Source organism: Typopeltis vanoorti, chromosome 12 (genome assembly GCF_054136105.1).
Source record: "Typopeltis vanoorti isolate ZY-2024b chromosome 12, IOZ_Tvanoo_1.0, whole genome shotgun sequence".
NCBI classification, from domain to species: Eukaryota; Metazoa; Arthropoda; class Arachnida; order Uropygi; family Thelyphonidae; genus Typopeltis; species Typopeltis vanoorti.
The window spans coordinates 111,524,783-111,543,392 of NC_143560.1; the positions used below are offsets into that span (position 1 = coordinate 111,524,783).

At 38.1% G+C, this 18,610-nt stretch overlaps 1 protein-coding gene across 1 annotated transcript in view; it reads left to right on the forward strand.

Annotated features, from left to right (window-relative positions):
- The window catches only part of shot (dystonin-like protein short stop), a 1,304,552-nt gene that overhangs the window by 1,226,083 nt on the left and 59,859 nt on the right, over nucleotides 1-18,610 (forward strand). Inside the window, exon 89 of the mRNA XM_090402172.1 lies at nucleotides 18,417-18,595. Within this exon, the coding sequence (XP_090258298.1) occupies nucleotides 18,417-18,595 (179 nt within the window). The remainder of the gene's footprint in view (nucleotides 1-18,416; nucleotides 18,596-18,610) is intronic.

The window sequence follows — 18,610 nt, forward strand, 5'->3', positions numbered from 1 at the left end:
TATATGTTAAAGATACCAAGCAATTTTAAACCTGGTTTTACTCCATTTCCCAAGTAAGCAAACAGACTAAAAGTCAAGTTTGCGCCTGCAATTGATGCAAGTCTAACTGATCCCACAGGTAGTGCAGGATCAGGGCAACTCGTGGCAAAGGTGGAACAAGCTCCGATCACTAATCTTAATATTTACCCTTAATGCCAAAACACATCTCCAAGAAGGGGATGTATGATGTTTTGTATTAAAGGCAAGGGGCCACTACCCAGACCGGTTTCGACCTTAATTGAGGTCTCGTCAGTGGGAGCTAGGCTAGAAATATCAAGATTTAGTAATACTGAGCTTGTAAGTATTTCGCCAAAACAAGTTACCATAAGGTGTTTTAACCTTATTAAATAAAAATCTCTGGAGGAGATATAAATGTAGAAATAGAAAGTATTTTTACCTTGGGTATAAATATGTTAAAGATACCAAGCAATTTTAAACCTGGTTTTACTCCATTTCCCAAGTAAGCAAACAGACTAAAAGTCAAGTTTGCGCCTGCAATTGATGCAAGTCTAACTGATCCCACAGGTAGTGCAGGATCAGGGCAACTCGTGGCAAAGGTGGAACAAGCTCCGATCACTAATCTTAATATTTACCCTTAATGCCAAAACACATCTCCAAGAAGGGGATGTATGATGTTTTGTATTAAAGGCAAGGGGCCACTACCCAGACCGGTTTCGACCTTAATTGAGGTCTCGTCAGTGGGAGCTAGGCTAGAAATATCAAGATTTAGTAATACTGAGCTTGTAAGTATTTCGCCAAAACAAGTTACCATAAGGTGTTTTAACCTTATTAAATAAAAATCTCTGGAGGAGATATAAATGTAGAAATAGAAAGTATTTTTACCTTGGGTATAAATATGTTAAAGATACCAAGCAATTTTAAACCTGGTTTTACTCCATTTCCCAAGTAAGCAAACAGACTAAAAGTCAAGTTTGCGCCTGCAATTGATGCAAGTCTAACTGATCCCACAGGTAGTGCAGGATCAGGGCAACTCGTGGCAAAGGTGGAACAAGCTCCGATCACTAATCTTAATATTTACCCTTAATGCCAAAACACATCTCCAAGAAGGGGATGTATGATGTTTTGTATTAAAGGCAAGGGGCCACTACCCAGACCGGTTTCGACCTTAATTGAGGTCTCGTCAGTGGGAGCTAGGCTAGAAATATCAAGATTTAGTAATACTGAGCTTGTAAGTATTTCGCCAAAACAAGTTACCATAAGGTGTTTTAACCTTATTAAATAAAAATCTCTGGAGGAGATATAAATGTAGAAATAGAAAGTATTTTTACCTTGGGTATAAATATGTTAAAGATACCAAGCAATTTTAAACCTGGTTTTACTCCATTTCCCAAGTAAGCAAACAGACTAAAAGTCAAGTTTGCGCCTGCAATTGATGCAAGTCTAACTGATCCCACAGGTAGTGCAGGATCAGGGCAACTCGTGGCAAAGGTGGAACAAGCTCCGATCACTAATCTTAATATTTACCCTTAATGCCAAAACACATCTCCAAGAAGGGGATGTATGATGTTTTGTATTAAAGGCAAGGGGCCACTACCCAGACCGGTTTCGACCTTAATTGAGGTCTCGTCAGTGGGAGCTAGGCTAGAAATATCAAGATTTAGTAATACTGAGCTTGTAAGTATTTCGCCAAAACAAGTTACCATAAGGTGTTTTAACCTTATTAAATAAAAATCTCTGGAGGAGATATAAATGTAGAAATAGAAAGTATTTTTACCTTGGGTATAAATATGTTAAAGATACCAAGCAATTTTAAACCTGGTTTTACTCCATTTCCCAAGTAAGCAAACAGACTAAAAGTCAAGTTTGCGCCTGCAATTGATGCAAGTCTAACTGATCCCACAGGTAGTGCAGGATCAGGGCAACTCGTGGCAAAGGTGGAACAAGCTCCGATCACTAATCTTAATATTTACCCTTAATGCCAAAACACATCTCCAAGAAGGGGATGTATGATGTTTTGTATTAAAGGCAAGGGGCCACTACCCAGACCGGTTTCGACCTTAATTGAGGTCTCGTCAGTGGGAGCTAGGCTAGAAATATCAAGATTTAGTAATACTGAGCTTGTAAGTATTTCGCCAAAACAAGTTACCATAAGGTGTTTTAACCTTATTAAATAAAAATCTCTGGAGGAGATATAAATGTAGAAATAGAAAGTATTTTTACCTTGGGTATAAATATGTTAAAGATACCAAGCAATTTTAAACCTGGTTTTACTCCATTTCCCAAGTAAGCAAACAGACTAAAAGTCAAGTTTGCGCCTGCAATTGATGCAAGTCTAACTGATCCCACAGGTAGTGCAGGATCAGGGCAACTCGTGGCAAAGGTGGAACAAGCTCCGATCACTAATCTTAATATTTACCCTTAATGCCAAAACACATCTCCAAGAAGGGGATGTATGATGTTTTGTATTAAAGGCAAGGGGCCACTACCCAGACCGGTTTCGACCTTAATTGAGGTCTCGTCAGTGGGAGCTAGGCTAGAAATATCAAGATTTAGTAATACTGAGCTTGTAAGTATTTCGCCAAAACAAGTTACCATAAGGTGTTTTAACCTTATTAAATAAAAATCTCTGGAGGAGATATAAATGTAGAAATAGAAAGTATTTTTACCTTGGGTATAAATATGTTAAAGATACCAAGCAATTTTAAACCTGGTTTTACTCCATTTCCCAAGTAAGCAAACAGACTAAAAGTCAAGTTTGCGCCTGCAATTGATGCAAGTCTAGCCTAGCCTAGCTCCCACTGACGAGACCTCAATTAAGGTCGAAACCGGTCTGGGTAGTGGCCCCTTGCCTTTAATACAAAACATCATACATCCCCTTCTTGGAGATGTGTTTTGGCATTAAGGGTAAATATTAAGATTAGTGATCGGAGCTTGTTCCACCTTTGCCACGAGTTGCCCTGATCCTGCACTACCTGTGGGATCAGTTAGACTTGCATCAATTGCAGGCGCAAACTTGACTTTTAGTCTGTTTGCTTACTTGGGAAATGGAGTAAAACCAGGTTTAAAATTGCTTGGTATCTTTAACATATTTATACCCAAGGTAAAAATACTTTCTATTTCTACATTTATATCTCCTCCAGAGATTTTTATTTAATAAGGTTAAAACACCTTATGGTAACTTGTTTTGGCGAAATACTTACAAGCTCAGTATTACTAAATCTTGATATTTCTAGCCTAGCTCCCACTGACGAGACCTCAATTAAGGTCGAAACCGGTCTGGGTAGTGGCCCCTTGCCTTTAATACAAAACATCATACATCCCCTTCTTGGAGATGTGTTTTGGCATTAAGGGTAAATATTAAGATTAGTGATCGGAGCTTGTTCCACCTTTGCCACGAGTTGCCCTGATCCTGCACTACCTGTGGGATCAGTTAGACTTGCATCAATTGCAGGCGCAAACTTGACTTTTAGTCTGTTTGCTTACTTGGGAAATGGAGTAAAACCAGGTTTAAAATTGCTTGGTATCTTTAACATATTTATACCCAAGGTAAAAATACTTTCTATTTCTACATTTATATCTCCTCCAGAGATTTTTATTTAATAAGGTTAAAACACCTTATGGTAACTTGTTTTGGCGAAATACTTACAAGCTCAGTATTACTAAATCTTGATATTTCTAGCCTAGCTCCCACTGACGAGACCTCAATTAAGGTCGAAACCGGTCTGGGTAGTGGCCCCTTGCCTTTAATACAAAACATCATACATCCCCTTCTTGGAGATGTGTTTTGGCATTAAGGGTAAATATTAAGATTAGTGATCGGAGCTTGTTCCACCTTTGCCACGAGTTGCCCTGATCCTGCACTACCTGTGGGATCAGTTAGACTTGCATCAATTGCAGGCGCAAACTTGACTTTTAGTCTGTTTGCTTACTTGGGAAATGGAGTAAAACCAGGTTTAAAATTGCTTGGTATCTTTAACATATTTATACCCAAGGTAAAAATACTTTCTATTTCTACATTTATATCTCCTCCAGAGATTTTTATTTAATAAGGTTAAAACACCTTATGGTAACTTGTTTTGGCGAAATACTTACAAGCTCAGTATTACTAAATCTTGATATTTCTAGCCTAGCTCCCACTGACGAGACCTCAATTAAGGTCGAAACCGGTCTGGGTAGTGGCCCCTTGCCTTTAATACAAAACATCATACATCCCCTTCTTGGAGATGTGTTTTGGCATTAAGGGTAAATATTAAGATTAGTGATCGGAGCTTGTTCCACCTTTGCCACGAGTTGCCCTGATCCTGCACTACCTGTGGGATCAGTTAGACTTGCATCAATTGCAGGCGCAAACTTGACTTTTAGTCTGTTTGCTTACTTGGGAAATGGAGTAAAACCAGGTTTAAAATTGCTTGGTATCTTTAACATATTTATACCCAAGGTAAAAATACTTTCTATTTCTACATTTATATCTCCTCCAGAGATTTTTATTTAATAAGGTTAAAACACCTTATGGTAACTTGTTTTGGCGAAATACTTACAAGCTCAGTATTACTAAATCTTGATATTTCTAGCCTAGCTCCCACTGACGAGACCTCAATTAAGGTCGAAACCGGTCTGGGTAGTGGCCCCTTGCCTTTAATACAAAACATCATACATCCCCTTCTTGGAGATGTGTTTTGGCATTAAGGGTAAATATTAAGATTAGTGATCGGAGCTTGTTCCACCTTTGCCACGAGTTGCCCTGATCCTGCACTACCTGTGGGATCAGTTAGACTTGCATCAATTGCAGGCGCAAACTTGACTTTTAGTCTGTTTGCTTACTTGGGAAATGGAGTAAAACCAGGTTTAAAATTGCTTGGTATCTTTAACATATTTATACCCAAGGTAAAAATACTTTCTATTTCTACATTTATATCTCCTCCAGAGATTTTTATTTAATAAGGTTAAAACACCTTATGGTAACTTGTTTTGGCGAAATACTTACAAGCTCAGTATTACTAAATCTTGATATTTCTAGCCTAGCTCCCACTGACGAGACCTCAATTAAGGTCGAAACCGGTCTGGGTAGTGGCCCCTTGCCTTTAATACAAAACATCATACATCCCCTTCTTGGAGATGTGTTTTGGCATTAAGGGTAAATATTAAGATTAGTGATCGGAGCTTGTTCCACCTTTGCCACGAGTTGCCCTGATCCTGCACTACCTGTGGGATCAGTTAGACTTGCATCAATTGCAGGCGCAAACTTGACTTTTAGTCTGTTTGCTTACTTGGGAAATGGAGTAAAACCAGGTTTAAAATTGCTTGGTATCTTTAACATATTTATACCCAAGGTAAAAATACTTTCTATTTCTATATATATATATATATATATACTGACTATAACCGAGACTAGAATAACAATTAAATTTATTCAAAACGCAACATTGTCCGACTTCTTCAGGCGTGGGGAACATAGAAAGCAAATAAACACTATAAGAAACATCGTATCACTATAAAAGAATCTATAAAAACGTTTTTATAGAGATACGATGTTTCTTATTGTGTTTATTTGCTTTCTATGTTCCCACGCCTGAAGAAGTCGGACAATCCGATGAAACGTTGCGTTTTATCCCAATTCCGAGTTAATACTACAAATTGCTATATATATATATATATATATATATATATATATATATATATATATATATATATATATATATATATATATATCTTTGAGAGTTTCTGCATAATGTTAATTCTTTATTTATATCCTCAGTAGTTTTCAGTTTCTTATTTGTGGAAGGTGAAAAATCTAGTAATTTTTTTCATTTTTTATTTTATTGTTCAAGACCATTTCTATTACTTTTTAGATGAACACAATATCTATAAGAGTTTGATAAAATCCTAGTAAAATATGATTTTAAGTGATTTATTTAAATTATATAGCACTTATAAATGTTGAAATAATTTAAAATTTTAAGCATTTCCACGAGAATTGCGATAATCCATGGAGATGATATCGCACGTAAAGCACGCTATTATGGTAAAATGAAGTTAAAACTATCAAGAAAACTGAATCGTCTCACCTTCCTAAAACGCTGCTGGGATAACCAGGTAATTCCTAACTCTGTCAAATTCAAGCACCGTTTCTCTTCGCAAAAGGCTCTTCGTATTTATAACCATGCCAACCAAGCTTTGCTCAGGGAACACATCGTTACGACTCGCCATTTCCTGAATGATGCTAACTTAGCTATCCAGACACTCGAAGATGACCTTTCAAGCACCTCAAGCCACGAAATTTTATACGACATCTTGTGCACTGCAGCGGAGAAAGAATTTAAAAAAAGTAAGAGATCGACACATCAAAAAATTTGAAATTTTAAAAAAAGAACTCGATCTCAAAACCACAACTTCCTACCAAAACGGTAGTCAACCTTTCATCATTTAGTGTGAAACCTGAAGCACTCAATGCCCTCGCACGTAGCCACAACTTCACCATTGCGCCCAGAAGAATACCTGCTGAATATATTATGATACAAATTGAACGCAGGATACGACACCTTCCAAACCACTATCCCAATGATATTAGACTGGATGTGGCTTGTGTTCTGACCAAAGCTAAACCACCAAAAGCCAACATGCCCAGTAAGGAAATTAAATCTCTACTAGAATTAAAGACAAACAAGAAAATAATAATTGTCAAAGCTGATAAAGGGAACGCCACAGTATTGCTTAACCAAAAAGGATTACACAGGTAAGCTAAAAGCTCTATTGTTAGATCGGGCTACTTACCTCCCTATTGAGTACAATCCCACCAACTCACAAATTAGAAAACTCCACAGGAAATCACTGTGGAAATCACTAACAAATTAAAACCATTTAACTCCATACCCCCCCCCCCATATTTATGGACTCCCAAAAATACATAAGGAAAATATACCATTACGTCCCATAGTGGACGGCATTGATTCCCCCACATACAAACTAGCTAAACATTTGGCCAAAGCTCTCTCACACTATACTGGCGACACACCTTCACACATAAAAAACTCAGCCCACTTCAAAGCCAGCATAGAAAACCTTACACTCAAACACATTGACATAATGGTCAGTTTTGATGTCTCCTCCTTATTCACAAATGTCCCACTCAAAGAATCCTTAGAGCTAATCCAAGCCAACTTTCCTCCCGATATCACAGCCCTATTTCAGTTCACAATGAACTCAGGCTATTTTATTTGGCAAAGAAAATTCTACAAACAAATAGAGGGGACAGCCATGGGTTCTCCACTCTCCCCACCCTTGGCCAACTTTTATATGGAGACTTTTGAAGAGAGAGCCTTAAACTCTGCCCCACAAAAACCAACCATTTGGCTTCGCTATGTTGATGATGTGTTCACTATTTGGCCACATGGCTCCAGTGCACTCCTCTCCTTCCTAACACATTTAAACAACCAACACCCCAGAATCAAATTCACCCAGGAAGAGGAAAAAAACAACTGCCTTCCTTTCTTAGACACACTAGTCACCTGCCAGCCTGATGGAACCTTAGTTTTCTCAGTCTATAGAAAACCCACCCATACAGGCAGATACATTCACCAACAATCCCACCACCCCTCCTCGCAACAATATGGAGTCATTAAGACGCTACACAACAGGGCTAAACTTTATCTGTTCAAATGACAATGCCCTAACCACAGAACTAAACCACATTCTCAACACTTTCTCAGCCAATGGCTAATCCCTCTCCAAAAAAAAATCAAAAAAATATTGAAACCAGTAAACCACAACCCCCTCCCCCCCCCCCACAATGATTACTCTAAATCCATCACCATACCCTATATCCGAGGCACCTCAGAAAAAATTACAAAAATTCTAAAAAAACATGACTTAACTTCTTGTTACAGACCATATAAAAAATTGGCATCCCTTATCTGCTCTACTAAAGACCAACCTCCCCCCTAGACCTACCTGGTGTATACCAGGTCCCTTGTAGCTGTAAGCTGTCCTACTTTGGCCAAACAGGCAGGACAGCAAATATCAGAATTTCAGAACACAAGGACTACATCCGGTTTCACCAATACAGCCACTCTGGTCTTGCTGACCATGCACTGGATACCTGCCATAGAATACGGTGGAAGAAAGCCACGATAATACACCGTAGTAAATACAAATATGAAAGGCTTTTCATGGAATCAGCTTCAGTCCTAAGAAACAATCCAAACCTCAACAAATTTGGCTGCATGAGACTGCCTCAAATTTGGGAAACCTACATCAGAAGACCTTCAGCCCAATCGCCCAAGAATACCATCAGGACTTTAAGAGAAATAATAGCTTCCTGCTGCTTCCTCACTTACTGTTTGTTGTGCCTGCGTGCACGTGTCTTGTTCTTAAGTTCCTTGAAAATGGCAACGTGACATTGCTGAAATATTGAAGCATGTTAAAATTTATTTTAATGTGTATCCTAGTTTATGTTGTAATTTCCTTAAATTATTTAGTAAAAAATGCATAACCAACGTCTAAGCCTTTCCACGAGAACTATGGTACATTAGTTCTGTGTGTGGGTACTGGGTTGGGAAAGGAGGAACTTATTTACATTTGATTTAAATGATTGTATATTGTAAGTTCGTAAGTTTGTGTTCACTTAAAAACCTTGATATTCCAGGTCTACCTACTCACTGATAAGATCTCAAAAAAGGTTTAAACAGTCTGGGTAGTGCCCTCTTCTCATAATGTAAAACAATATATATACATCTCTTAGGAGATGGGTTTTACATTATGAGAGAATATTAAAGTTAGTGACGGATCTTGCTCCACCTTTGCATGGAGTTGCCCTGGTGTTGTACTACCCAAGTGATCATTTACACTTGGGCTCGCCGATAGTTTTTTCAGCATGAAACTATTTGGATTTCGATCCAAGTTTCGGACCTGGCTATAAAATAAAACGGGATTTACCATCTCCCTTTCAATTAACAGGTTCGCTGGTAAAATAGCCTTTCGGCTTATTATCTTAGTAATTAACAATATAGGAGTGCACCACCTTGGCAATTCAATAGTAGAGGTATGTAAGTTTGTGTTCACTTAAAAACCTTGATATTCCAGGTCTACCTACTCACTGATGAGACCTCAAAAAAGGTTGAAACCGGTCTGGGTAGTGACCTCTTCTCATAATGTAAAACAATATATATACATCTCTTAGGAGCTGGGTTTTACATTATGAGAGAATATTAAAGTTAGTGATGGAGCTTGCTCACCTTTGCATGGAGTTGTCCTGGTGTTGTACTACCCAAGTGATCATTTACACTTGGGCTCGCCGATAGTTTTTTCAGCATGAAACTATTTGGATTTCGATCCAAGTTTCAGACCTGGCTATAAAATAAAATGGGATTTACGATCTCCCTTTCGATTGTATAATTGTATTCTTTGAGAAACACAGCGGGGGGGGGGCTGTTCCACAATACAGCAGTTGCAGGGATGAAAGAGGAGGAGGAAAAGTAACTTGTTTTGTTTGTTTCTAGGTGCACTGTAAAGGGATGTTGTGCAGCAGCTGCATGTGTTCCAACGAGCTTAGTACTGAGTGGAGGAATTATTGATGTTATTTCAGATGAGCATTTCCCATGGAAATATTTGTAGAATATACATATTGCAGAAACCAAACATCTGTGCAAAAGTGTGGGGGGGGGGGGGGGTGAGTTGGTAAGAGATGGGTAATTAATAAGACTAATTGCTCTCTCCTCTGTATTGAGTCAAGCAGTTTGAGGGAGCTTTTAGGGGCCCTCACACCATATGTGAGAGCAGTATTTAATAGTTGGGCAGATTTTTGATTTGTATAATGCTAACAGCTGTTCAGGGATGAAGTAAGGTCTTGAGCGAAAGAGAAATTCTAGTTTTTTTTGAAGCTGAGGATGCAATGGTTGTGATGTGTTTATGCCAGGGAGAGGTTTGATGTCAGGGTAAGTCAAGAAGAGAAATCTCAAACTGTCTGGAAATGTGGATATCGTCAAAAAGAATACTGAGGAAAAACTGGTTCTTTTTTTTTTTATTAGAAATAGGACAGAACTGGGTTTTATTGGCATTGAAATTGATGAGGTTATCTGAACCCCATTGGAGGATGGCTTGAAGATTCGAATTGAGGGTGGTGGTTGATGTTCTATAGGTTGAGGTGAGTTGTGTAGGGTAAGGTTTATCAAATGAGAGGGGAGAGTGTATAATGTGCTGTCGTCTGCAAAACTGTATTGGGTTTGAGGTGAACTGAAGTAGGTCATTGATATACAGCAAGAAGAGGGTTGGTGAGTGGACAGAACCTTGTGGAACCCCAGCATTAGTTGAATGGTGAGAGGATAAGGAACCATCACACACACACACACACAGTGTGCGTTCAGGCAGAAAGCTGGCAATATCCAACTACAGAAGTCCTGGGTCTGAATGATAGTAGTTTGCCTTTGTGCCAGACCCGGTCAAAGGCTTTGGAGATATCAAGTGCAACCTCTTGAGAGTCGCCAAACTTTTCCATGGCATTTGTCCAGAGATGGGTGACATATGTGAGCAGATCTCCTGTTGATCGGCAGCGACAGAATCCATACTGGCAATTGTTTATTAGGTGGGTGACTTCAAGGTGGTGTAGGAGTTGGGAATTGATGATTTTTTTCGTTACTTTAGACAGGTAAGTGAGATAGGCAGTAGTTTTTGCCCTTCTTGGGAATGGGTTGAATATAGGCCAGGTTTTAGGATAGACACCAATGGAGTAAGAGAGTATATATAGGTGACATAGGATAGGAGTCAGTTCTGGAGCACAAACTTTCAGGACAATTGGAGGAATGCCATCAGGGCCAGGAGACTTTTTTGTGTCTAATTTGGACAGTATTTTTCTGATCTCATCCTGGCAAAAAAATATAGGAGGACATTGCATGTTGGGCGTCTGGAATGGTTGAGGGACATTTACCATTGTCAGTTATGCATGCATTGGAAGCCAAGTGTGAAGCCAGAATGATGCAATAGAGCCATCTGGATACGATAAGGGTGGGAATAGCGTTGGACAGAAGTCACGGCCAATTGCTTTGGTGAGAGACAAAAAGGCTTGGCTGCCATTTGGACATGCTGCTAGTTTCCTGCATTTTGCTCTTTCAAAACAATCAGCACTTCCAAAAATCTGTTTTGGAAGTGTTGATTGTTTTTTTGCATCTATTTCAGCTTCGTTATAAGCTCTAAAGGAGGATGGGGTTGATTTCAACTGGTATGTTTAGTTTTTCATCTGTACAGCCTTGGCACATCTTTTGGGAAACCAGGGTTTAGTTAAGGAATGGCAGTTCAGAGTAGTGTGTGGAATGTATGTTTCCATGCCAGTGAGAATTACTTTGGTGATAAGTTCGGTGCATATGTTTGGGTTGGAAGGCCGGAAGCAGTAGTCCAACCATGGGAATGTGGCATAGAAGTTGCGGAGGCTGTCCTACTTGGCACTGTTGTAATGCCAGATTACTCTTGTATGGGAGTGGCTGTGTATGTGTTGTTGCATCGGAAGGAGATTAGCACTAGATTGTGATCAGAATTACCTAGGGGGCCCACTATTTTCACTGTGTATTTGGAGCAATCATTGGTGAAGAAGAGAACTAGGATGTTTGGGGAGTAGTTTGGGTTATCTGGCATTATGGTTGGCCTCTTAACAAGTTGCGTAAGGTCATTAGTGATGACAAATGTTTCAGCATCTCTGCCTGCAAGATCTGTACAACTGGAGGAGGAAAGCCAGCTGGTGTTGTGGACATTAAAATCTTCTAGGAGGATAATTTTGCTGTTGGGAAAGTGGGATTGGAGAAAATCAGTTTTTAAGGAGAGGAAATTAAAGAGCTCAGATGAATTTGATTGAGTGGGGGAAGGGATATTTTCAGCCAACTGGTTACCAGTCTAGATTTAGCTGCTTTTAGAGTTCCTTATGGGCTTTCTTGATTACCCTGATGGCTTGGGCCCATTAAGTTCCACCATACCTTACCCCATAAGGCAGTCCTATAATTCTTTTGCTTGCTTAAAGATAAAATCTAGATAACTGAGAGAAGAGAGGCCACTTAACCTTTTAAGGAATGCAGAGAACCAACTGGGATTTCTGACCTACTGTCCAATCCTCACCTTCTCATGGTATATCCCATTAGTAAGTATACCTAGATATCACAAATGAATATGGATGAGTTGCTAATTTGAGATTTAGCTGACCCAGACTGTAATCTCTATTGCCTTAACCCAAAAATCAATGATACAACAAAAGTAAATGTCATGAAGCTGAATTTTTAACTGGCTAAACAAGGCCTCTGCTATTTTAATCAGGGAATTGAACCAGCAAACTGAAAAGTTAGCTGGTTCTCTGAACAGTGAAAATTGTTACCAGAACATACTCAGTCAACATCAGCCCAGAAGTATCAAACAGAAAAGAAGTGGAACTAGTAGAAGAATCAGAGAAATACCACATCAACATAATTGGAGTTACCAAAACAAAGTGTACAGAAACTGATGAGACTCTAACATCTGCAAGATGTTATATTCGTGAAATAATAATCAGGAAAAGGAAGAGTAGCTATAGTATTCAGCACAAAACAGAAAGGTTGAATGGCAGGCAATTTCTCATACGGTGATATTGGCACACATTAAAATGGAGAATTGGACAATGAGACTTATTTGTGGTATGGTTCCCTAGAAGGTTCTACTAAGGAGGAAGCAACATTTTTCAAGTTAATACGGAAGACAGCTGACAAAAAAAAAAAAAAAAAAGGAAAAGTTGTTTTGTCATTTTTTTGGAAATCTAAAAAGCAGCATAGGAAATGAATACTAGATGTTTAGAAATATCTTGGAAAAATTAACAGAAAAGCAAAGATAATAATAATGGGGAAAAGTATTGGAAGTGTTTGTCCACTTGGTTAGACTATAATAAATTTAGTTTAATCCTTTATCCAAGTGTAAGCAAACAAAGTTTGTGCCTGAAGTATCTTCAGGACTGAGGCAGCTCGTGGTAAAGGTGGATCAAGATCTCATCACTCCTTGTCTTAGTATCTCCCATAATGCAAAGCACATCTCCTTGCAGACATGTATAATGATATGCATTAAGGGAAGGGCCACTACCCAGACCGGTTTCGACCTTTATTGAGGTCTCGTCAGTGGGAGCCAGACTCAGTTGTTCAGCATATGGACTAGTCATTATTAACATCATTTTCCAACATAGATGTATTCAGATTTACATGGCATTTGAAATAAGAAATAATCACCATTAAAAAAGAATTTAAGTTTCCCAAGTCTTGGGAAGTTTAACACAACCATACTTATTACAGTTAGGCTGAGTTACCAGATCTGCTGCTGATTCTAAGAAAAGTCTTTCAGTTTATATTTTTTGTGTAAAGCTTTTTGTTTTCATTTGATTCTGTACAAAGTATACAAAGCATGGTCAGCTAAACTAGACTAATGATAGTTGTGGGCAGATATATATCTTGTAATCTTCTGTGCAGAAGTTGATAGACTTCCCAGTTTGACCATAATAACATAATTTGCAAGAACAAGGACCGTCATAAACACCTGGAAGAGAGAGGAAAGGGAGTGGATAAGGGCAGCAAGCTTCAGATGAGGTTTGAAAGCAATTAGTGAAGTGCCCAAGATATAAGGAATAGTATTGGTATTAATGTGGTCTGTTAGTAGAGAGGGAAGGAAAAACTAATTTGTTTCTCTTTTTAGTATTGTAACCATTGGAGAGGAAGGTCTAGCTAATAAAGGAAAGTTCAGCTGAAAGGGAACCTTGAATGGAGCAAAGGTTGGAGGCTCTGTTGACAATGATTTTGATAGCACCTTACTGTTAAGATGATAATGATGATGGGAAAGTTTATTGTATGTATCTACCTGTGTGGGTGAGTCTTTCTGTAAACTGAGAAAGAAAGAGTGCCATTGGAAAGATGTGTAATTAGAATATCTAGAAAAGGTAGGCTATTGTTATTTTCTTTTTCTGGGGCACCAGCAGTTGAGGTGAATGAGAGGAAGGAGTCTAATATGTCTAAGCCATGTTACCAAATAGAGAACACATCATTAATATATCTTATCCAGATAAAATCTTAGCCATTATTATTTAACTGGTATGTTAATGATATTGTGACACAGACTTAACTGAAGATATACAGCTTTTTGCCAATGATGTAATGCTGGGAAGAACTAGGAGAAGTACAGCAGTTGTACAGCGAATAACAGAAATCATCCTCACAGGGATGAAGGCTTTCATTCCCTATTCCAGTCCAAACTCTCGGCCACCATCCAAGCATTGGTTCTCAGAAAACTGTGCCAGTGCTGTGAAAGAAGAAAAAAAACTGCTTACTATAATTGGCTCAAGACCAAAACTCCATCTACCCTTTCTACCTATACTGCAACTCACAATAGTTGTAAAAGAATCATCACCAAGTCGGACTTTGAAAGGGCCATATGCTGCAAACTTAGCTCCTGCCCAAATGGCAGTTGCTCTTCTGGTCCCTTGCCAAGGCCATTGGACACAACTTCTGCTGAACCAAGTTTCCATCACTCTCACATCCAGATGGTATTGTAGTCACCTGACCATTGCATCACTCTTCTCTTTAAATTCCTGCATTGATGACCTGGATAAAGTTTCCTCTGCTCCACAAAGAACGGCTCCCTTCATGTCTCCCATAGTCTTCTGACAAAAAGAAATCCAAAGAATCTTTAAACCTGAACACAAACAAGGCATCTGGTCCTGATGGTATTCCACCTATTGTGTTGAAAATTGTGCCCCAGAACTAACACCTATCATGGGGCACAATTTTTAACACATCCTATCCTATTCAACTGGCATCTACCTGACAACCTGTTTCCATGTTGTCGGGTAGATGCAGCCCATCCCGAAGAAAGTTGATAAATATCGACCAACAAACTATTGTCCAGTTGTCCAAACTATTGCTCTCATTTCTGTTCTCTCAAAAATTATGAACAAGGTTATCAACAACCAACTCTTGAAACTTCTAGAGACATACCAACTAATCAGTGACCAGCAGTATGTATTCATATGTATTCCGCCACTTGCGATCTACAGCTGATCTTCTTGCTTTTACCACCCACCTGTGGACTCAAGCCATGGAGAACAGTATCCCAGGGTTCTGTTCTTTCACCCACTCTCTTCCTCTTGTATATAAACGACCTACTCTCACAGACTTCCAATCCTATCCATAGCTTTGCTGATGATAGTACACCGTACACCATGACTAGCAACCTGAACTCAGATCTCCTAGCTGTATCCCAATGTGGCAAGGCCAACTTGTAAACTTCAATGCCACCAAAACCCAGTTCTGTCTGATCTCTCTCTCTCTCAAAAAAAAAAAAAAAAAGAAAAAAAAAAGAACACACATCCCTTCCTCTTACCTTCAGTAATATTGAGCTATCCAAACACAATCAGATTTCTCTTCTTAGACTGACTTTCACCTTCGATCTTTCCTGGCACAACCATATTTCAACTATAGCTTCTTCAGCTGCCAAAAACTGGTGTACTTTTTTGCAGAAAGCACCTTCACGGTTGCAAACTCTATACAAAGCCCAAATCTTCTGGATTCTATCCAGAAGAGGGCAATCCAGCCAATTAATGATCCTCCTTCCCTCTCTCACAAACCCCACTTCAATCCCTTTCTCATAAACATTCTGTTCCTGCCTTCTGCCTCTTCTACAGATAATTTCATGGGCGGTGCTCTGCTGAATTGGCCACTATTATTCCTCCACTCTCCTCCAAAATCATTAAAATAAGATCCACTGCTAATCAACATCTTTTTACAGCCCACCTAAAAACTCACCAAACCAACTTCACTACCTCCTTTTTTATTCCATTTACTTCTGTCCTTTGGAACAGTCTCCCCACTCTTCCTTCCCCGAAGATAACAATCCTCAGCTGTTCAAACAAAATGAGAACAGACTCCGCCTTTCTTCTGTTCCTCTTGCCTACACACACAGCATCACGTGTACTATAGGTCTTGTGGCCTTTTGTGTGTGTGTGCACCAGATACAAAAATTATATATATATAAAGATGCTGTGGCCTTGCAGGAGGATCTCAATAAACTGTGTGAGTGGGCAAGTGAGTTGAGCTTTCAGTTTAATGTTGAAAGTGCAAGGTCTTGAAATTTAGTACACAAAGTTGGGATGCAGAGTGTACAATTAGTGAGGAAAATATGAAGGAAGTTGAAGAGTTAAGAGATCTGATAGTAAAGATGGATAGAGACTTGAAATTTATGGAGAACATTGACATGTAGAAGCAAAGAGATTATTCTCTTTGCATTTACATGTTCTCTTGTAGTCCATGTAGAAGCGAATGCTTCCTTGTATAAGGCTTTGATCAGGCCACATATGGGCTACTATGCACAGCTTTGGTTGCCTGATTTTCAGGTGAATGAGGTTGTATTGGAGACAATTCAGCAAAGGTTCGCTAAATCTCTGTTTAGGGGTGTGTGGAAGGATATGAAGACAGACTCAGGGAATGCAACTTGCAGTGTCACATAGAAGAGGGAATATGATTGATATGTACAGCATAAGTTGGTGAGCAGTTGTTACCAAATTAATGTGGATGAGATTTTACATAGAGTAGAGGAACACTCTGTAGAGCTGGAGGCCATCCCTGGAAGCTGGAAGCTGTATAAGGATGGTGTGAGCAGGGGAGTGAGAAGTAGGTTCTTTTCATGGAGAGTGATTACCGAGTACAGAAACTGTGAATGGATTTAAGGCACTTTTCAATAATCCTTTTGCATGAGAGAGAGTATGGACCTCCCACGATGAGTCCTTTGACTCCATGCAGGTTAGATGTTAATAATAATAATATCTGTATGAAATGATACCATCTTGTTCATAGATTTAAAAAAAAAAATACTAGAATAATTTGTTTAGTGGGAATTTTTTTTTTGCAAATATTTGGAAAAAAAGTATTCATCCCCCCCCCCAAAAAAAATTGTTTTCATACCTGCTAAATTTCATAAATCTACACACTCTGTATTCATAAGTTGCTTGTTGAAGGCATTCCTCACTCTTTTAACTGTATTCAGTAAGCTTTTTTCAGAAGACAATGAATAAAGAACAAGTAATTTAAGCAAATCCCATCTTTCCTGTTTAAGTTTATATATATATATATATATATATATATTAACTACTTAATGAAGGTTTTCTTTTGCTATTGCTAAAGCATGGAGTTTTGAAAAATAGGTATAAAATTCTCACTGAAATCAAAATTAACATTGTTCACTTCAAACTATATATTAACATGCAAGAGAGAGAGAGAGAACAGTTTTGCTTTAGAAAATGTAATAAGAATTAATAAATTTAAAGTTATTTTATTGACCTTTTTGTTTATCCTTGAAAATTTATTAAAATATTAAATTTTAAAATGAAAAATTACAAGAAAAACTATATAGGTAAATAGAATGAAGCTACATAATAAAGCAACAATGTATGTATATTAAAACTTATTGGAATGATGCCAGAAATCTGAAGGAGTGATTTGAATGAGCAATCATGTTTTTGTTCAGTCAGTTGTCTCTTTCTCCTTTTCTGAATTTTTATTATTTTATAATAGATAATATGAATTATTTGTGACAACTGTAAATTAAAACTTAACACACAATATTTAAATCAGGGTCTTGATATTCAGTTTTATTGAATATTGTATTGTTCAATTTTTACATGATGAATGACTAATACTTATATTATATCAGAATTAATAATCATCCTTAAGCACAATCTAATTTAGAACTTAACAGAGAGTGAATGTACTATTGCACACGTGTAATGTGGAACAATATGCCAGATACATTAAAAAAAAAAAAAAGAAAGAAAATGCACTTTCATTAATCTTGTGTTAATTTTAAAATATATATAGTATTAAACCATGGAGAATGGTTTCATGATATTAATATTTCCAAATTTTCTAAATGTGTCAATTGAGGATTTTTGTTACAAGATCGTGTGTTTCTGACTGTTAGTTTTGACATTAAAATCAAAAGTCATGTACAGATATCAAACTGAAACTTCAAAATGTAAGTTTCTGCCTTCTCTTTATTAGTTTGTTTCCCTTCCTATCCTGAATGTTGTATTGAATGTCATGCTAAATTATCTTGATTCAGCCTGCTTCCACCTTATGTTGAGTACTGATCAAAAATTGCTTTTTGTAGTATTTGTCTAGAATAAGAACTGTAATACCATGTTTATTTGGCACCTAAACTAATTGTTATTGTTTGTTTATTTTACTGTGAATTTGTAAATACATCCCCCCCCCCCATGCATGTTCCACTTTCCCATAGTGTAGTACTTTTGCCTTGCCTAAAGAAGTTATTATAGCTAATTATTATGTTTTATTGTGTAGTGTTTGTTTTTTGTGTTTTGTATGCATGCTTTTCCTCCTGCATGGGCAATTGTTGCAGTGGCACTTGTTTGTTTATTAACTTAGCAAAAGGACGCACCAACTTAGAGCTTCGAGAACAGTTTATTTTAGCTGATGGAGTAAGCCAGTCACTAACTCCCTTCAAACCAAAGACTAGTCCTACTTCCTCGCAGTCTTCTCATAGTGGGGGATCTGCATTCAATCGCTCTGGTGGTTCGATTCCGTCTACGGGCCCCATTACCAAGGTTGGTTAATGGTAG